The sequence below is a fragment of the Sardina pilchardus genome, chromosome 9 (assembly GCF_963854185.1).
Source record: "Sardina pilchardus chromosome 9, fSarPil1.1, whole genome shotgun sequence".
Classification (NCBI taxonomy): Eukaryota; Metazoa; Chordata; class Actinopteri; order Clupeiformes; family Clupeidae; genus Sardina; species Sardina pilchardus.
This window is the reverse complement of record NC_085002.1, coordinates 21,904,282-21,926,296: the sequence shown is the minus strand read 5'-3', so window position 1 is coordinate 21,926,296 and position 22,015 is coordinate 21,904,282. Positions and strand designations below refer to the sequence as shown.

Here is a 22,015-nt window from a genome sequence, read left to right as displayed (position 1 = left end):
GGCACAAATATTCATGTCTGTTGTTGCTTGTATAAAATGGGAAAACTTCAACAGTCCACAATAAATGGGGGGAATGGATTCATTCATTCCTCTGGGAGCTGTTTAATAAACAGCGGCGTAAAGTGGGTCAGCTTCTATGAGAATCTTCTCATCTTATTTCCAGCCGCAAGTGTAACTGAGCCAAATAAAGGAACTATGCACCAGCCTTTCTCTTTACTCATATGGGCTTAATTCTGTTATTACAAAGTGACAGATTCCACACTGCGATATTCATATCAGGGTGAACTGTGGTGTGAGAAAGGGTGACATCAATATTTAATGCGTGACCCATATGAGAAAGACAGCGAGACAGAGTCCATCAGCTGTTCGGCTGAGCTTCGGTTGAAGTGGTGGCGGTCCCTGCGTCCGTCGCATTCCGATGCTGAGACGGTTCAGTTTCCTCGCGCGGAGAGCGTGTAAAAGAAAGGGAGTGTCGCGTGCCGTTGGATTTTCTTCCGCTTTCAGCCATTATCACGAGAAGTGCCCACGGAGACTCAAAGCTGACAGCGCCGCGTTCAGTAAAGAAGTAAGTGATACTGTTCAATTAAAATATCATTGTGCTCAGTCGACATCCACTTCGCTTTTGTGAGACGAACTCAAGGATGCATCATTTCTTTATGCTGGTTTAAGACACATCATGCATCTCTATCTATATTGTTCTGCAAACACGGTCAGTATGTCAATTTCATCAGTATAGTTGGTTAAGAATATGAAATGTACTAGCCTACTGATCATAGTTCATCAGAAGTAGGCCTAATTCAGTCGTTTTGTTTGAGTGAAAAACCAAAGCGATAATGAAGTTTGTTGCGAACTATAGTGCACTGAGTCCTGTCGTGGAGCTCACATAGCCCATTATAATCTCGGTGAAATATAGCCGATAAGCGACGACCAAGCAAAAACAAATAGTTATAATTTGAACTGCCTTCAGAAGAAAAATAAAATAGGCTATATATGTTGGGTTCTTACTCTTCATGTTGATTTCAATCTACTAAACAATTATTTGATGCTTTAGCTAATGGCTTTACATTGCTTATCTTTTATTTATTCTATATGTGAGTAGCCTATATAGGCTTACATCTGTAATTCCATTGGTATGAGTAGGCTATAAACTCTGCCAATACCTTGCCTTTGGCTTCCTCCTGTTATGACATAAACTTGTCACCCATGTAACCAGTAATACGTGATGTGTGAATGGGAAACTGACACCTGGGTTGACACTTATTAAGAATAAGCCCCAGAGAGTGTCAGTGCAGGACTGTTCTATTATTTGGAATGTTCCATGCAGAACTGAAGTTCTTGAAAACTTCATGCAGTAGGGCATGTGAAGTTTGGGTGATAGAGACACTTATGGGGACAGAGTGATATGGTCTAATCACTCTTCCAGTTCTTGAGACTTCCTGTTCATTCTCCATCGCTCTGAGCATGTCGATTGGAAGTGGCAATGCTGAGTGTGAATTTTGAGATCATGAACAGCCCATCTAAGCAGTGGCTCTGTGGAAGATAAATGTTGGTGACACAAGCATTTTCTGTTCATCACTGTTCCCTGACTCAATCTTTGAACTCCTTTATCCCTTAAATACTTGAACCACCACTGCACCTTTATCTTTCCCTAAGCTGTGCAGTGTTAAATGGCAAGACCATGTCTTGAAACTCATTACTATTACAATAGATCATTTCTGTATTGATAGGAGAAGAAAGCACTCCACTTTTAGCAAAGTCATAGGCTCAAATCCAGTAAGATACTCACTGGCTTCTCTATCTAATCCTTTTCTAGCTGTCATTGTTGTTGTTGTTGTTGTTGTTGTTGCTGCTGTTGTTTGAGTAAAACAAAATAGCAGATCAAGTAAAGGTGGCCCTGTAATTGCTAATACACCAGCTAGCTGTATAGACTGCTGCACTCTGGACAGAGCTGTTAGAGACATAGCAGGGACCTTTTAAGCTGAGTAAAGCAAAAGTTGTAATGCAGTGCTTGAAGTTCTGCCTACTTACCTGAGTGGAGAGGAAAAAAACAGAGGCTGCATGCAGAGAAAAAGGTGCAGTTATTTCCCATTTTGCTGGTGTATGCTATTTTGTCTCAAACTGTGATTCGAAACAAGAGCTGCTCTCCCACATAAATCTTAAGTTGAGCCAACAACTGTGTGGGCATCAAGTTGAACTGGGTCATGGAACAGAAGCAGAGCAGCAACATCTTACATTAGTCTGTCGGTGTGTTGACCAGGATGTCCCCTTTGGGACTGCTTTGCAGTAGGATCCAATGCATCGCCCGACTGGTCTGAAAGGAGTATGGATTTATGCGCAAAATGTAGTCAAGCATGTCATCACATTACGTTGTATTTGTTGCTGGATATACGCATACTTTTGAAGAATGTTGCATCAAGAGGAAAACATTTCATCCTAGATATATTTCCAATGGCTATGTCAAGTCCTCCCACTTCTTTTCAGGGGCATAATTTCATACTATCTTGGGTACATTTTATTACGTGTGGCAGCTCTCTGACACAATCAGGCCAAATACAGTGGTGTGAGCTCAAACTGTGCCATACAGATACATTTTTACCCTCATCCTCCGAATCAGGTCCATTTGTGTACGAGTGTGTGTGTGTGTGTGTGTGTGTGTGTGCGAGAGTCCACTGAAATACTGTAGAGGCGTCTAGAGTCAACTGACTGCTCTGTTTAATGTGACCTAGACTACAGAGAGGTTTATGTAGCTGACATCTCTCATTCCTTCCTGTAAAGTTAGTATAACATCTCAAGTTTTGGTAACACTCCCTAATATGGGTCCTTAATAAATAGCAAACTAGTCATTAACTAACCCTTTGTTAATATTTGTTAATTGTTACTATCTATTTGCCACAAGCTAATGTTTTTTTCATCATTAATTCATCATTAATATTAGTGATATATAACTATCAGTATGGGTCTCTCACACTGGAAATGAATGATCACAAGGTTCACAAAGGGAAAACAAAACGGGCAAAGGTGAAAGATGTAGCAAATTTATGCGAAACCTACCCTAAAGGTGATGCTCAGGTTCAGACGAAAATAGATGACTTATTAATTCATTAATGATGAGAAACCTTAACTTGTGGCAAATAGATATTTTAGTAACAATGAACAAATATTAACAAAGGGTTAGTTAATTACTTGTTTAGGACCTTTATTGAGTGTTACGCAAGTTTTCCTTTTTCATTTGTCTGTTGTGTTGTGTTTGTCATTGTAAAGGTCCATGAAGTCATTTTAGCCAGAGCTATTTTGCTTGGTAGGATGTGTTGCAGACTTTGGCCGTAAAGGTTGCATCAGCAATTTCAAGCTCAAACATAAATGATCACTTTCATCTAATCTTTCCTCATGATCCACTAGCTTCCTGACCAATAAGCAGGCCGTCAAAAAAAAACGTGTCTCTGTAGGCAGCCTAGGCTCCAAGAGATCTGTACCCAAGAGCTATTGGTGCTACCAACAACTCAAATCCAAAATAAGCAGTGTTCCAACCAATCACCGACACGGGGTGGGTGTTGTGGGGTTTTGTGCTTATGTGTTTTTTTTTTTTTTTTTGATGCACGAAACATGGAAGGGAGGGGCAAGCTCAACCTCGGTTTGCTTGGGATCCCTCTTCAAACACCCAAACAGAAGTGACGTCACCCACAATCGCTGATACAACCTTTAAGGGCTGCAAATAATGACATTTGAGGACTCTGAGGAAGATGCATGAAGCATCGAAACGTTAGCCCCTTTATGCACCTTAATTAAAAATCCAGCTAAATAGTACATCTGCTGCTCCGAGTTTTTACTTTTAGTATAATGACATTTCAATATCTGTCTCTTTCAGTATCTCTCTGTTGTGTTCTGGCACCATTTCACACCAAGTCGTGGTCAGGAAACTCACCTCAGTCCGCCACTCGATGCCCAATGCACAATAGATCCTTCCTCCACAGGATCTACAGTATCTCATCTGTCTTGCTGTTTGGCTAACTGTTATGGCTCTTTCTCAATGTTCCAGGATAGGCACCCCTTTTGCGTGAGGCTTTAAAGCAACACTAAAGCACTTTTCCTCTGCCGCGCGCATTTGTTTATCCAGCAAATAACGATGTTCACAAATAAGGTAGAGTATGAGAGTATGATGTGTTGCGACATCAAAGCAAGTCAAATTTGCTTGCTTTAACATACAGTAATGTCTAAAGGAAACATATTTGTCTGTAGAGGGACAGGTGAACTAAAGGATGTTGAACCTCAAAAGCGCACATGCAAATGTCCTGCATTTGACCACACGTAGATGAGTGTCATGATACTTACGGACATTAGGATAGGATAGACCAATCTGCCTAAATCATGCTACAATCAAATACTCAGATAAATTAATCCAATTACATTTGTTATTGAGAGACTGAACTCTTCCGTTTCTCTTGCTTCAGTGTATGTACTGTAGACTGACTCTCTGCAATGCAGCTGGCATACTCAGAACAGCTATACATTTACTAAACTCAGTCTATCAATATACTGTAGAGAAATGAATTAGTCTGCCAATTCAAGGCATCTATCCAAACTGCCAAAGTTGGAAAGTACACTATTACTACTTAGGGTAGAGCAGCAAAGTGAGGTCTTGAGGGCAGGGCATGACCTACTGGTTAGAGCTTCGAGCTTGTAACCGAAGGGTTGCCGGTTCGATCCCCGACCAGTCTACGGCTGAAGTCCCTTGAACAAGGCACCTCACTGCTCCCCGAGCGCTGCTGTATGAAGGCAGCTCACTGGTTAGTGCTTCACCTGTGTTTTCACACAGATAAATGCAGATGCCAAAGTCTGTGTACTGTATATGCAAGTATACATGGTCAATATGCCTGATTTGATTTACAGTATATAGCACTCTTTATATCAGTATAGCTGCTCTACAGATGAGCAGTTAAAATATTATGAAAAAAACATTTCAGGAGGACACTGAACGTTTCATATGCATCTAACAAAATATGACAGGCTTGTTATGATTCTGTTCACTTCCATACTTGTCCCTGTACTCACTAGGACCTACAAATAATGATGGTCATCCAGCAAACATGACCTTAATACTGTAGGTACACTCAGAGACAGCCTGGAGAGACTGTAAAAGCAAGGGTTCTGAGAAGATAACACATAATGGAGTGAGGGTTGCTTCTGCACAAAGCAACATGCAAGCCGCCTTTGTGCTCATGATCCCCCTTCTACACGCTAATATTTTCTCAGCAGCACATCATATTATTCAGTACTAGTACAAGCAGCTCAGTCAGAGCAGTGGAGAGGCAGGGCAGAGCAGAGCAGAGAGACTCTGTAAAGCATGGCTTACAAGAACAGAGCTGACCAGATAAGGCTGTCTGGGCAATCCAAAGCCACAGAGTGAGAGAAAGCAGGCAGGCAGGACTGGAAATATTTTGACATTCCACAGGGGTCTGAGCAGTGTACACGGTGCATACGCATGTCTGTCCCAGACTGCTGTTAATATTCAGCCAAAGAAGCATCATTTTGTGCCGGAAGATCTGCCTGAAAAGCAGCCTATAGTGCAAACCCTCACCTGGTTTAATTGTTCTCGTGTAGAGACGCTCTCAGGCAGGTTTAAGAGCAGGCACCCATTTGAATACAGGCAAGCTAATTAAATGTAAGTCCATGAATGATTTGATATTATGCCTTTGTAAATCCCACCAAGCAGGATATGATCACAACGTTTTAGCCAGTGCATGCAAGTAAAGCCTGTTGGAAGATAAACGTGGATAATAGCACCGTTTTAGGATTACATTTAGCCTGAAGTTATGGTCTTTAGTTATGGGAGGCGGAGAGGCAGACGAAAAAAGAAACATAGCTGCCAATTAAAAGTTTTGAAAGGAATGCTTGCTGATTGGAGATGACTTCGGTGGGCACTCATGGGCCTGCTGTGGATCCCAAGCTGTTCAAGCAGTTAATTAAAAAAAAAAAAAAAAAATGAAATAAATAAAAAAGAAGTCATGGCGCAACCAATTGGTTACAGATTGCAATTAAAGCGCCTGGCAAGACATGCCAGGAGAAAGCAATCCCACACCGCTAATGAGAGAACGCCTGCACGGGGTCAAAGGAATCTGAGACAGCAAGGCTTATTTATTTTGTAATCCATTATTTAAAAAACCAACCGAGACAAGGCCAGGAATGCCTTCCCCTCTCCCCTCTCCCCTCTCCTGGAGGATGCATCATTGTTTCTATAGCAACTGTGTCCTGATTCCCCAAAGTTAGTTAATAACAAATAGGGAGTTTGCAACCTACCTCCACTGCATCCAATTCCGCTGCATTTGTCCATTACATTTGCCTTCAGGACTTAACTTGTGTGTAGTTCACCCTTACCTTAGCTGGTTTCTTTTTTTGCCACTGAGACTTGTTTTGGCCGGATATCAGTTTGACTGTTCGGGAAACTGCATTAGCCATGTGGAGGCTTTGATGGAAGGTCCTTCGCTCAGACTCACTCACAAAGGTGAAAAGGTTGAATTGCTTGACAGGGTCGATAGAAGCACTCGAGGCAGAGGTGCAGGTGAGGCGGCCTCGGCTCTCTACTGCAGAGTAGGCTATTCCCCCTGCATTGTGGAGCCTGATTCCGAGTGCATTTCCATAACAGAGCCTAGAGCTTTCACTGTGATGCAATAGCGGGCCTGTCAGGGATGGAAGAAAATACTGTATTTCTGAGGTAAAATCCCAAATGGTGACCAGTGTGAAGAAGAAAAAAGAAAGTTGGAAATAAAAAAGTAAAGAAAGTTTGGATTTTGAGTCAGAGAAATCATGGATTTGGACCAAAACTGTTCCCTGACAGACTGTAATCATGCACGCTATTATTTTTCTTTTTTTCTTTTTAAGTAGAGCAGAGACATTCTGTCTCTGTCTGGTGTTGGACGACTTTCCAAGGCAGCAGTACTGAATTCAGCATATCCTCATGAATGTGTGACACGGCGAACTTTACTGCAACACAAAACCACATACAGACACTCACTTGACAGTGATGGTGGCTATTTTTCACATGCAGACATCAAGAGAAATAAGTCCCTCAAGATGACGGTTTGTTGTTGACATCTGAACAAGCCCATGCCTGAGAAACAAGGCTTCATGGAGGCTTTCACACATAACAGAGAAAGGAGGCAGACTGGCAGCTTGATACTGAACTGAGAATCGTCTGCTTTGTGCCTTTTCCCACATCCATCAAGTGAGCTTCTGGATTTGCTGTCACCATATTGCCATGATTTGTACGGACCGTTCTGCATTGCTTGTCTTTGTATACCATATTTTCCGGACCATAAGTCACACTTTTTTTCATAGTTTGGCTGGACCTGCGACTTATAGTCGACTTATATATGAAATTTAACATGTTTTTGAATAATTCCAAAATGAAAGAGGAGTGAACATTACTGTCTACAGCTGTCTACAGCTACAGATGGGTGGCCATTCACACCTTCTCATTATTAATATAAAAATGTTGGCCTCTGTGTCTAGTTACACCCTCTGTCTGTTCTTGGTATTGGATTTTGTGAATACATTTCTGAATAAATGCGACTTATAGTCAGGTGCGACTTATATATGGCATTTTCCTCTTAATGAGGTATTTTTTGACTGGTGCGACTTATACTCCGGAAAATACGGTAACAATGGTGAATATTGATCTACCCAAAGGGGAAAGGATTACGTATTTGCATCTAACTCTGGTCTCAGTGTTACACCCCTGAAACAGGGGTAGAAATAATCACAGAGTGATTTTAGTGCGGTTTCCTCAATATCAGAGTTTAATAGAATCCTTTTCTTAAACAAATGCTCACATTACCAGAACATACAGGCTGCTAACGTTGTTCAACTTACAGGTTAGCACTGCCTAGCTTAAATGGGCTTTATACCCAAAATGCACATTAATATTGGGCAGAGAAATATACAAATGATGTCTAAACATACATGAACAAATACGTCTTAACAAGTGGTCAAAATGGCGCAGGCACGCTGTATCAGGCAGCATGGTCGAGAACGTTTCCAAACTTACGCGCGTTGGCTACATTACACTGCATACAAAAGTTCTCTATTTTCATAGTCAACACTCGATTTTAAACTAAGCAACGGTTACACAAATGTATTTAGTACAATATCAAAAGAGGGTATGACTGTACCTGAAACAGGGGTAGAAATAATCACAGAGTGATTTTAGTGCGGTTTCCTCAATATCAGAGTTTAATAGAATGAGGAAAATACCGCGATCTCCCCTAGTTAAGTGGGTGGAGACAAAAGCAATCGAGCCTAGCTCGCGACTCAAGGCAAATTGTAGATCACTGATATAAAGCATGTAATTATGAAATCAATGAAATCCTCAACACATCATGTACAACACAAATGATTTTTGTTTTTAACAATGTTTAACCGTTTGTTGTGAATTATTCATTGTGATAGTAATATCCTCAATTCCATTACAACAAATACTATTATCTAAATCTGTAACAAACCATGAATTAATCCAAAGTTTCCAACTTGTTACATCAGCATTTCTGGAGCCCTAGACATTGTCTTGCAGGAGACCCCCATCTAGGATGCACTCTACATGTCTACAGGAGCCGTGTTAAATACTATGAGCATTTATACTACTTATATTAGATTTCCAATTTTCCATCCAACTTTTTTCAGACATGGTTAGAACTTTAACCAGATGACAACAGCTTGTTTGATGTAAGTATCCTGCAAGACACCCATTTGAAATCCATTCTCTGTGCTTATTCGCACGCTATACCCTGAGGAAGAATGTATTTCTCTTTGCATTTCCATACCTCTTAACTCTTAAGAAGACGAGGGACGAGGCTATATCCTCTTGGGTCTATCATCGGTGTCTGCGTACGCACACATCTTTTTAGCATGCCCGAATCCCTCATTTAAAATGTCATTCATTACGGACATAATCCATTCGCTGAGGAGGACTCTAATTGTGGAGCCGATTAAAAGCTCGGGGTGTAATGGAAGTGAGAGGAAGGCGGCGGGAGTGCGGATATTACGCGGGGGACGTCTGCCGAAACCGGGGAGGAGTGAGTTCATTTATGGCATGATTGAGCCTGATGAAACTCCCACCACTTTCGGCAATCTCCATATACTATATAGCCAGGCAGCCGGAACATCTCTCTCGCCTTTAACAAGCCGCCGAAAATCTCCGTCTCACCACAATTAAGAGCCGTAATGTGTGAAGCACCGAGAGAGGTGTCCAGAGAGCTCATCGCTCATGTGATGTAAAATTCTCTCTATATATAATGGTTCAGGCTGTCCAGTGGATGAAACATTTGCAGATTGCGCGGCCTACCTACTTAAGACACCACAGGGCAATAAGTAGATGCTCAAACGATTTGAAGAAATGATCTATTAGCATGATTGCGTTTTCCAAGCAATCTCAGATGAATGTAGTTTGTGATCTCAGTGAAGCTCTGTGTGGACATCCAGCCTTTTCACACTCTCTGGTCAGGCCTGCCCGCCCGGTATGTGTTACACGAGATGGCTACAGCAGCCACACTAGGGGTTAAGAGAACAGGCCTGGCGTCTGTGGTAATGAGCCGGATGCAGCTGACACAATGTTTACCAGAACGCGTAACATTTACCCATGGTGCTCGTTGGCGGCTGCTGCTGCTGCTGCTGCTGCTGCTGCTGCTACTGCTACTCAGTGCTCACACGAGAGGCCCCAGTGAGCGTGAGCGAGAGGGAGAGGGAGACGGAGCGAGGGAGGGAGAGGAACGGAGGCTGCCAGGAGGTGGAGGAGGGGAAGGCCTGTTGCTTAGCTACAGATGGATGTAAAGCCGCGCTATATAACAGCCCACTTCAAGCTAATTGTGCGAGCAGCCAGAGAGGGCCGCCCGAGAGCAGCCGTGCAAAATTAATCGCCTCAAACGAGCCTGTTGTGGTGCAGCCTCTGCACTTCTCAAGAGTTGCACATGCACATGCAAACACACACATGTAGACATGCACACGCACACACACACACACACACGCATACACACACTCTCTCTCACACACGCACAAACATGCAGTATACACACACGCACATACACACACACACACACAAGGAGCCATGCATATATACCTGTAACCCATAAAAAACACGCGTGTGGTGAGGTATTTAAAAAATAATAGATTTGGTAATATAATTCACGTGTGAATATCAAGGCCCTGATGCCTCGCTGGCCTTTGAACACTGAGTCATAAGCACTCCAAATATGTAAATTATTGGAATGTGTTACTGATTCATGAGGCTATTATGAAACAAACAGACCCAGTAAACCTGACCTATGCTTTGAAAAAAGCTGAAAATAATTTAATACTGTATATTATTTTGCAACATGTTTTTCCTCCAGAGAAAAATGAAGAGATTTATCCATATCACCGGTAATGTCTTAATTATTCTGAAGTGCAGTTAATAAATCGAAAAAGAAACTGCTGTGAAATCATGAAGCCCATTTTCTATTGTGTGATATCTCCTGGTGTAGGATTCGGTAGAAGTTCTATACTCCTGCTCCACTCTCCAACGGACCATCCAGCTTGGTGACTTGAGGAAAGGACTGGCACCGCTCCCGCTGGCCTGCAGGAGGCGATGTTGGACATGGCCGTGCCCTCGGCCCAGGCGTTCCGCTGGCAGAGCCTGGCACGTCTGTCCAGCGGGCGCGTCTACCACTCCCTGGCGGAGGTCGGCGGGCAGCTGTACGTTCTGGGGGGCTGCGACGCGGCCGGGCGCCCCTCCAGCACCCTGGAGCTCTACTCGCCCGAGGTGGACCAGTGGGTGAGCCTGCCCCCCATACCGCTGGCCAGGGCCGGGGCCGGCGTGGTCACGCTGGGCAAGCAGCTGCTGGTGGTGGGGGGCGTGGGGAGGGACCAGCACCCCCTAAAGGCCGTGGAGGTGTACAACACGGACGACGGGAAGTGGATGAAGAGGAGCTCGCTGAAGGAGGCCATCATGGGTGTGGCGGTCACCGTCAAAGGTAAAGTTTGTCCACAGACACATGTTTTGATGTCTGAAGTGCTGTTTTGTTCAAGGGCAGCATCTAGTCAGACACGGAGTTCGGCATGTTTTGCTGTCTGAAGTGCTGTTTTGTTCAGAGCAGCATCTAGTCAGACACGGGGTTCGGCATGTTTTGAAAGCTGAAAGTGCTATCTTTTTTAAGTTTTAGAAAAAAAAGTCAGTGGTGCAGTGGTAGTCGTTTGAGGTTTTATTTTAGAATGCACTCATCTGATGTGACAAATGCATAGTATTCCATTAGCGTCACCCTAGACTTGTTTTAAAGTGCAATTAGTGGGCAATGTTTCATAACATCAAGCGAGAGCTAAAGTCATCAGGTCAGAAACATGTCATAAATATTAAGAGATGCAAGAGAAACCTTCCATTTGTGACGCTTCTTTTAACAAGCCAGAATGTATTATTTCAAATCCTCTGTGTATCTGTGGTGTGTGTGTGTGTGTGTGTGTGTGTGTGTGTGTGATGCGTCCCTGTCTGTGTGTGCCCAGATGGCAGGGCATTTGCGGTCGGTGGCATGGGTTCTGACCTGTTGCCCCGGAGCACCCTCCAGCAGTATGACCCCAGGAAGGACATGTGGGCCCTGTTGCCTCCAATGCCCACCCCTCGCTATGACGCCAACATCAACCTGCACGGCTCCAAGCTCTACGTGGCAGGTAGGTTTGACATTACCATTTGAGGGGCCACGTTGTCAGCTGCCATAGCAGATATCATTTCACTGTGTATGGAATGCTTATGCTGTGCGCGGCAGCCCTTTTGAGTATCACCTTTTTTTGATGTTTCACTCCATTTAATGAGCTTTTGAAAAATTTACGGTGAACGTCAGCGCGTGTGCATCTCCAGAGTTTTGTTAGCTGACTATAAAAAGATGTGAGCTGGGGAACATGTGTTCAGCATGAAATATTCATGCCTTCTCTTACAGAATCCATCGTATATGACTGCTGATGTGGTTCTTATGCAAGCGCCATGCTAGTCCATGTGCACAGAAAATGTTCTGACATGGACTCGTGAGCAACAGACACAGACAGATATACAGTAGCTAGACACAATAGACCTGAAGTGTGTAATGCCGTCATTTATATCACATACTATAGCATGACAGTGTCACATGACTCTTATGTAAGACCCCTATAACAAAGACAGGTGACGTGACTTTCCCTCTGCAGGCGGCCGCCAGTGTAAACGCTCGCTCAAAGCTTTCGAGGTGTTCGACACGGAGAGCCGCGCGTGGAGCGCGCTGCCCGCCCTGCCCTGTAAGAGGTCGTACTCGGGCGTGCTGTGGGACGCCGGCGGCCGCCTCTGCTGGCTCGGGGGGCTGAGGCAGGGGGGCATGCACCAACGCTCCAAGTTCACCAACAACGTCAACATCTACAGCCCCAGTGAGGGTGAGCATGACCTTTAGTGTTCACATAAAACACAAACAGGTTAATAGGTCCATGGAATGTGCAAAACATATACAGCATACTATGCCTTATTGACACCATTAAAGCAATAGTTCGGAATTTTGGACATAGGACCTCATTTCCAACTCAGTCTGGGTGATATAGGTCGGTGAAGACCATTTTCAGTGAATTTCTGCCCTTCCTATTTGTTGCAGCGTTCATCTCGTGCTAATCTGGTGCCAAGATAACGCAAGTCAACGGTAACATCCAGCCTGCCACTGAAAACACTCCACAGAACACCCGAAACAAATAAATTTTAACGTCAGACTATCGATGCACATGCCTAGTGTTGATAGAACCATGTTAGAAATAAAACGAACCTTGCATCGCATTGCAATAGCCTACTTTGTTCCCTGTATGGCAGTGGCGGATTGATATTGAGAAACTAGTCCCTCAAAATGTAATAAATCATTGAGTTGCAAGATTAGTTTTATTTCTAAAATTATTCTATCAACACGGACATGTATATCGATAGTCCGACGATTTAATTGACTTGTCTCGGGTGTGCGGTGGAGTGAGGAAGACTGTTGTTGATGTCAGACTAATGTTACCGTAGAAATGTGTTAGCTCAAAACCAGCGTTAGCAAAGGGGGACGCTGCAACTGAAGGAAGGGGCTAAACGCGATAAAAAACGGTCTCCACCGACCTATATCACCTCGGTAAAGTTGGAGATGAGGTCCTATGTCCAAAATTCCGAACTATTCCTTTAATATTAGAAATATTTACATTTCACAAGTCTTATATTGTCATATCTTTCTCCTTAGTAGTTTCTAATATCCATTTAACATTATATGTGTATTATACTGTATGTAAAGTTTCACATTGACGTAGGCCTACTATATCTGTGAATAGTTTGTCTGTGGGTGGCATATCTGCTGTTGAGAAGATGAAATGAGATATCGCCTAGACAACGACTTTAGCACTCTGTTTATTTTATATGACAAATTGTGGTACAGTAGGTTAGGTTAGGTTAGGTTAGGTTAGGGTAACTTTATTGTCCCCTCAGGGAAACTTGTCTTGCAGTCAGGTTATGCATAAATAACACAAAAATACACAAAGGACACAAGAAACTAAAAATTCACAAAGGACACAGAAGGCTCCATACCAGAAGCGAAAAAAACAAAACAAAAAAGTCACAAACGCCTATCAACCATTTATGTGCAAGAATTCTGGTAGAATTCTTTTGTAAAGGCATTTTTATTCAGCACAGCTGTCTCAGTATTTGGATCCATTTTTAACTACACATACTCTCGGCTATCAAAGAAGACAGTCCACAGACGGTCCACTTAATCTGCCAAATGTGCATCCAAAGCCTCACGTTAGTCACAGTCTGCCAGTGTCACCATGTCCATGCTTAAGGCTTCTGGCAGCCGGAGCTCACCAAATGAAATGAAATGTTTGCACTGAAGTTGGAATAATAAGATGCATTAAGAAATGCCCATCAGGAATATCTCGATGTCAATATAGCATTAGAAAAATTAGATAAGGTCTGATAATCCCTCGGATGAGTTATTGATTTCTGGCAAGGTAGTACTATGGCAATTCATGCGGCAGGTTCCTCCGCTCCAAAATGCGATTTCCACTGATGGCGTTCAGGGGCTTCGGGAGAAAATGGAAGATATATTTAACCTGCTGAGAGGGAGGGTGATGAGAGGACATCTTGATACCCAGGTGTCATGGTGCTGCTGTGAAAATAATATGAATCTTTCATCCCGGCGTTTTTTCCCCCCCTCTCTCCCCTCACGTACGTTACTCTATTCAGCCAGAGTCTGTCAGTCAGAGCCGTGACTGCGAACAGCCGCACACAAAAGTGACTCTTTTAAGTCTAAAGGTCTGTGCTCTCTTTACTTCGCCTTGGGGTGACAGACAGTCCTCGCCTCTCTGCACACCTAACTCCCACTCCCCACCCACCCCACCCCCACCCCCTTCCAGCCCCACTGCCACATTGTCAGGGAAATCATGAGTATGTTATCAGATGGTATTTAAAGAAACGTGTTATCTATTATTCCCTTTATATCTCCGGTGCCATCTGCTCGGGCTGCCAGCTAGCCATCGGACTGGCACACTGGCGGACCACCCGGGTGAAGTCCCCCCTGTGCCGCGGGACGGCTCTGTGTGTGCTCCTTTCTTTTCCCCGCCATTTTAATTATGCCACCTCATCTCTATTTAGATGTGAGGGTTTGATAGCGGCAGTGTTTCTGTGTGGAATACCTGCCAATCAGGGGCTAATTTTTCACTATCGCTTTCAAGACTCAGCTCCTGGGGGAGTGACAGCTTGGAGAGAATTTGCCTTTTTTCGGGGTGTTTGAAGCTCTTTTGACTGCTTCAGCAGCACAAGGAGAAAGCAAGATCAGACACCATCTGCAGTGCCTCACACTGTAATGCACTAATGTGTGTAGCCCATGCCAAATACTGTTGTTGCAGAATCGAAAAGATCCATTAGGAACTCAACGCTTAATATAAAGTGTTTTCTATCATTCTTTCCCTCTGCCTCTCTCTCGGTCTCTGCCTCTGTCTCCGTGGTGTCGTTCTGCCAAATAGTGCAGATCCGAATCTCAGCCAGGAACCATGTGAGATAGAAAAGCCCCCCTCTCTCTCTCCCTGGCTCTGGCCCAGTTATTAAAACTCCAGAGGATTTCCACTGCCCTGTCAGCAGGCAGGCAGACACAACAGGAAATGTAAATGAAAAATGGAATCTTCCACCTCGGTGTAGCACAGAGCAGGAGTGTGTGTGTGTGTGTGTGTGTGTGTGTGTGTGTGTGTGTGTGTGTGTGTGTGTGTGTGTGTGTGAGTGGGGAGTATGTGGTGAGGGGGAGCAAAGTTCTGCTCAGAGAGCCAATTAAACTGTTCCAACCGGATGGTTTACCAATCGCACTTATCCCCCGCCCGAACATAGGCATTGGCTTAACTAATAGGGTTTGTTTGAAGGGAGACAATCCTGCCAACATCCTATTCCCACATCCTAAGAGCACCATGATCTCAAACAGCCAGCAGATTATGGCTTTTCCACTTCATGAAACTGTTGTTGTTATTTCATGTGAAAACTGATAGATTAGTCCTTGTTTTTTTTCTCTATTTATAAGCAGAACTAAGGTAGCTCAAGCTGACAGCTCTGGAAAGCTGTGAAATGACGTTTTTCTCTGGCAAACTGTGTTATGCTCTAATGGATTAGACAGAAACTCTTGCTAAATCTATTATACATATATGGCCATGTTTCTTTTTTTTACACGACTAACAAAGCATGTTGCAAGAAAGGGGCTTTCTGTAATTGTTTGAGAGGCAGCACACATGTAAATTGATGTAGAATTCTATTACCGTTAAGGTATAACCCAGTGGGCCAATCAAATTACAGCCAAAAAGAAATCCTTTCTTCCGCCCACTCCTGTTCTCTGTCCTGACTCTAGGGTCATGGCTGAAACCGGACGACACTGTTCCCTTGAAGACCAAAAGAGCAGATTTTGCAGCCGCCATCTTAGGAGGCAGGATGGTTGTAGCAGGTGGTCTAGGTATGTAAACATATCTTGCTAGCACTGAAGCGAATTCCGTACAGCATCCTACACATGGTTGGATCTTAGCTTCACATAGCCAGATGTTCACTACAGCAAATGTCTGGTTAAAGCCATGCAGGAAATAGGTCTGTATATGGGACTATTGTGATTTATGAAACAAAGCAATCCATTAAGGTCATTAATAATTGAAGTCATGTTTGAACCCGCAAAGCTCAAGTGGTTCTGCATTTGAATAATGCTCTAATTATCCAAGATGACAGCAATTCAAACAACCAGCTTGTATGGGCTAAACAGTTCAACTTGAATTGTGGACAACATTTCTATGACCATACAATGTGGAAAGGGGGGGTCAGATGGACCACACACCAGAGGAATGCCTGCAGGTTCTGTTTACCACACAGACTAATACAGACAGGACCTTAGAGGACCTGTCAAAGGCCTCCTCTCTTATACTGAGATCTCTTTAGATTATTTTTTCAAGATTTAGGCAGTGAATTAGGGCAGGGAATTTCGCCTAAATTGAATATGCCATTCACAATGACTCTTTATAAATGGGCGCGCAGAAACCCAATTTGCCCACCTATAGGAATAGGATAGCTCTGTTATTAAGAACCACAGAGAAATGTTAAGGGTATTTTGAACGAAAATCCATTATGCTAAGAGGTCATATATCTCCAGGAAGGATAGGCGGCTCTTGGAATGACCTTGTGGAGCTCAATGTAAAGTGCATTTATGTATATTATAATGAGATGGTGGGATGATATTCACTTTCCTCTGACAATTCTTCCCACCCTGCATAAATGAATACATATTCATCACATATTCATATTCCACACCGCTGGGGTCATGGTAGTGTGTGAAAGCCAAAGGAGGCAATGGACATGATTTTTTCCCTTTGTAAGTGGAAGCTACAGGTAACTTGTTGGAATGTTGGGTTGTTGATTGTGCATTTCCATTCTGAAACCGGTCCACAGCTTGATATAAGTACCTTTCATGAAATAGGCAATTCATTGATACTGAGTGGACAAGTTCCATCAGGTTTGCAGATCATTTAATATCAGAGGGTATTGTCAGAGTAAAACAAAATGTACCATTGGCCATGTTTTATTTTTCTTAAAATGTAAACAAGAGTTGGCACATTCATTCATCTGACAATGACTGTCTGGGAGTCCTCATGGGTCCTCATCAAGTCATCCATTGTGAAATTGCCCTGGAGTGGTGGATAGATATAAAAGCCTGAATGTTCTTTTTGATTCTGTTCAGACAGCAGAGTTGCAACCGATTGATTATTTTCTCCTGACATACCCCCACCCCCCTTCTCAGGCCACCAGCCCTCGGTCTTGGACACGGCCGAAGCCTTCCATCCGCAGAAGAAGAAATGGGAGCCCATCGCTCCCATGGCCTCACCCCGTTGCTCGGCATCCTCCATTGTCATCCGCGATCGCCTGTTTGTAGTGGGCGGTGTCAATCAGATCCCCAGCCCTGCTCACGAGGTGCTGTTTATAAAGGAGAAGGAGTGCCTGTAGTCGTGGTGGGCTGTGGCGAATTGCAGTGCAAGATTTTCAAAGCGTTAGCTCCCCCTACAGGCCACGCTTTCACAGCACACGCAGTCAGACCTGCAGCGCCATCTGCAGGCTCACTCGTGAGAACTGGTTGCAAGCTGTAGCCGTATGGAACGTAGCTGTCAAATTTGAACAGTAGGAAGCCTTAACCAATAGCCAAAGACTGGCAAAACTACAGTCACATCAGGCCGTGTCCCCACAGCATTAAAAAGTCACGACTATCAGTACATGCTATAATCAATACTGTAAATAGTAATCCATTCACATATGCAGATTTTTACATTATTTGAGGAGCTGGTTTTCTCTGTAGATATCTCACTTATTCAGGAATACAGGATGCATTCGGTGCAAAGTGTCTTTGAATGTGTTGACTTTTCAGCTTTCACAATGTGCACTTTGTGAAGACTGCGCTGGTGTCAGTATTCTTGTAGCAGAATGCACTTACGTTTTATGTCATTTATCAGCAAACCATTGTGGATAAGTGTCTGTTTGTAAACAATGAAGATAATAATGGAAGGTGAGGGTCATCCAGCAGAGGAATGCCATAAACAAATTGTATTTTTACAGCAACAGTTAAAGTGCCATTTGACAGACGCAGTGAATAACTGGCTGACATTTATTCTCTCATGAAACTGAAATTCAGAGACCAAATGAATGCAGTCTAACACAGTGTTTTCATCTTATTCCACCCTTGAGGTTTCAACATTAAAAGCACAGCCATTGCGACAATTTCTGGTATGTAGTAAACATTGTTGTCGTAGTTCAAAGCAAAAAAAGAAAATAATGAGCAGGATACAATATGATGCAGTATCCCGAGGGTGACTGCAATTTTGCTATCCTTGATATTTTTAGCTGTGTTAAATTTAATGTAAAGAATTAGATATCTTTGGAAATTGATTTAATTTGCCAACTGCACCACCAAAAAGCCATCGAGAGCAAAACACAGCATGCTTGTGTCATGACTTAGTGTATAGAGTTTAAGCTCTGGCATTGTGGATTGCATGTTTAATGTATACAAAATACCCATTTTACCTATTAAGTTAAGTGTACAGTAGATAAGCCATGCAATTTGCATTGCTGTCAGATAATTGCGAAGCTGGGGGTTTTGCGAATACAATATATGTAATGTTTATGTGTTTCAGGGAATAGTATGTTGGAAGGGCAGTTTGTGCAATAAACTGTTGCAGTACCATTTTGATATGGCATTGTCATAGGGCTATACCTAATACTCGCATAGAAATAATGCAGAGGAGGAGAGATAGAATTGTCCTTGTTATTGTTTAATGTATAGTATGTGCAGAATAATAGCGGATCTTTGTTATAGTCTTTTTAATGATTCTGTAGCATGTGTCGAGGACGTGCCGTAAAAAAGCCATAATTGCCACCATGGTCTTGGAGCAGGTTCACCCCCCTTGCTGGAACCTGTGGTTTTAATGTCAACCAATTAAACATTTTCTGAAGAAACACATGTCTGTGATTGTGACTATATATGTGTGCATCATGCTTGACTCTCATTGTAAAACAGTCCAAATGTAAAAATGAAGATAAGACTGAGAGAATTTGGATTGACCAGATTTCTCCAGTATTGTTGTTCATATTAATATTTCCCAATCAAGACTTGCTCGCTTGTACTAGGATGATCTACGTATAATGTAGAAAATAGTGCAAAACAATTTCTGAAATCTCTTCACCAACGACTACTTTCAGCCACTGTGTTTAGGATGTCATTCTTTTGTTGTGAAGACTGTGTCATCCCTTAACAATGGCAGACAGAATCTCTTGTCTTAATGTGTCCGCTTCTATGCACAATACCATGTTTTGACCTTCATGTGTGATTATCAGAAAGGTTGTGGGTGCACCATCCGTTAGCATAAGCGTCCGTGCTGTGACAGAGCCTATATGTCTTGATAAGGGCGTTCTCATCCTTTCTGTTTCTCCTTGCCCGTGTCAGACGTCCCCGCTGTCTCTCTGAGCCCGTGCCAGGAGCCTGGGGGTGATCCATCCGTATTGATTTTTTCTCTCCTCTGCTGGTTAGTCAAGGAGCAAACACACTTTTAGTCATGCAGCTCCATCTGTGTTGGGGACTGCCACAGTCCTCTGCAGAGGTGAGGGGCCTGCCTCGCTCTTTTCTCCGATAGTGGTGACTGCTACAGTACTTTACTGCTGCTGCTGCTGCTGCTGCTGCTGCAATGTCATAGAAAGTAATAAAATGTAATGAAACCAATGCTGTGCCGTTCATTGTGGGATGACAGGGTACAGGAGTTTATTTGGTGGGGTTCTTTGCTTTCATCATCTCCTCTGCATCCGTGATATGTACTGTAGGGAGACATCATCAGGGGTATGTGAAGGCTTAGACCGCACCAGGTGATATGGCTTAGTGTAAAGATATCAGCATATTAGGGAGTTTAAACCTGCCAAGTAAAAGTATCGGAAATAAGCTTGCAGTGTCAACTAATAAAAGTATGATGCTGTAACTTTGTGAGTTTAAATTAAAAAAAAGATATTACATAAACTGTGAAGGCATATGTGACTATCTTTGCCTCTCAGGAATGTATCCGTCTTTCATAGGTGTCAAAGCTACACACTATTCACTTTCTGCATGAATAAACAGTGTCAGGGGAAACCTTTAAAACATTTTGTAAGCAATTTAAGACAGGAAGTTCAGCAGGGGAGAACAGCACAGGTAGAGATCTCTGGCAACACTCAAGAGAGCTGTGCCAAAACTGTGTTATCTAACAGTAACTGGGTTTTTTTCTTTTTTTCACTTAACAGTAGAACTCTCTGAACAAGACAAAAACATATTCCATTGTTTCTCGTGGTTTCCTCTTAAGACTACACAAGTCACCTGGATTCCAAACATGGTTTTAATCAACCATACATGTGAATTCCACATAATTCACTGGATTCTGTATTTTCTGAAAGATTTCCCCAAACCCCAAAAAGTAAAACCCCACTTGAGACTAAAAATAGAAAGAAAAAGGATGCTTTACACATAGTGTGTCAACAGGATTTTGAAGCCCTGTGTCTTCCCAGGATACATATTCCCAAACATTTTCTTTCCTTCATCGGGATAATCTACTGCACTAGTTTCCTGCTGATCTAATCACGCCGGTATTCCAAGGGTTTTATATTTCTCCTCATTCCACTGCCTCATGATAGCACAGTGCCTCCACTTCTCTGAATTTATACATAGGACATGCCACTAGGGGGCACTATAACAACATTATACTCTTGCAGCTTACAACAGACCTGTAGATGGATGGATGGATGGATGGATGGAAGTATGGATGCTGCTGTGCTAACTGTAGATAAGCTATATTGTATTTATGATGTCATGATTTGCAAATACATTAAGATGATTTATTGTCCAATGAATATGCTGTAGGAGCTTCATGAGCAAGTTACTAAGAAGCATAATTTAGATTTCAGCTTACTTCACTATAATTATATACTCTAACCTTGAGATTGAGTGTAGAGTGTGTTCAGATATTGGGCTATCTAAAGGAATGTGGACCAGTTAGCTTCGAGACCCTGCCACTACTGCACCATGAACAGATAAAGAATATTCTGTAACGTTCACTACGACAAGCTTTCCCTCAGCCTTAAGCAAATGTTTTGTTTCCATGTTTTATCAAGTAGCGATAGAAGTTAAAGGAATAATAGAAGATATTGGTCCATACATCAATGATGTTTTTAAAGCATGCAACTATTAATGCATTAACATAGCATAACATTTACAAAATTGTTTCCTATTTTATGCAAAGGGTCCAATTAACCATTGACTACATTGACTACAAAGAATGTCAGAAAAGGATTTGGAAATTCTTTTACCTTTTTTGAATGGCAAGAGATTTTATCATAACTTGTGGCATCCCATTTTAGATTATGAAAGGGGTTGTTGAAGTACTGTATGACCTGCAAGAGATTTGAATTGTCATCAATCAATGATGCTGTGAAAATCAAACTTTGAAATGTGATGTTTTTCAGTCCCCACATTCACTTTGCCTTGAATGACATTTTTACACCTTTTTTTCTCAATCACATTAGGCCAACGTAGCCATCCAGAACAGGTATTACTATTAAGGCCTCTAGAGACTGGCTGTCCATTTTTCCACAGCAGTTAACCAGAAACCGTCCACAACTAGGGAGATTTTCTCTGCCTCTGTCGGAATGACGTGCAAGCTCTCTTGGCAACGGCACCTTTTTGTTCCACTGAGGTGCGCAACACTCGGCCCCGACGCGTGTTTAGCCGCCCAGGGCTATCTGAGGTGAGTCGTTCTGGGGGGAACAACGTGCCTGTTAACGAATTTCATGCATGCTGCCCGGCGTGTCGCCAGGCTACTCTGTAACCAACCCTTCCTGTCCTGCGTGCTTCTGGACCCCTTCCATTGGGGCACTTAAGCGGTCATGTGGCCCGCCCCTGGACTGAAGGTCTAGTGACCTCCAATGTAAAGTAGATGATTGCCTCCACTG

At 43.0% G+C, this 22,015-nt stretch overlaps 1 protein-coding gene across 1 annotated transcript; it reads left to right on the top strand.

Annotated features, from left to right (window-relative positions):
• Positions 1–503: 503 nt before the first annotated feature.
• On the top strand, positions 504–19,000 carry klhdc8a (kelch domain containing 8A). Its single transcript, XM_062545050.1, has 6 exons — positions 504–565; positions 10,509–10,997; positions 11,521–11,685; positions 12,196–12,414; positions 15,876–15,977; positions 17,304–19,000. The coding sequence occupies exons 2-6, from the start codon at positions 10,613–10,615 to the stop codon at positions 17,504–17,506; spliced, it is 1,074 nt and encodes a 357-aa protein (XP_062401034.1). The 5' UTR covers positions 504–565; positions 10,509–10,612; the 3' UTR covers positions 17,507–19,000.
• Positions 19,001–22,015: the final 3,015 nt, after the last annotated feature.

Excerpts from the sequence above, each read along its gene's own strand:
- klhdc8a (XM_062545050.1), top strand. The coding sequence starts at position 10,613 with ATGTTGGACATGGCCGTGCCCTCGGCCCAGGCGTTCCGCTGGCAGAGC. Across the intron at positions 10,998-11,520 it reads TGTGGCGGTCACCGTCAAAG|ATGGCAGGGCATTTGCGGTC; the intron begins GTAAAGTTTGTC and ends GTGTGTGCCCAG. Across the intron at positions 11,686-12,195 it reads CTCCAAGCTCTACGTGGCAG|GCGGCCGCCAGTGTAAACGC; the intron begins GTAGGTTTGACA and ends TTCCCTCTGCAG.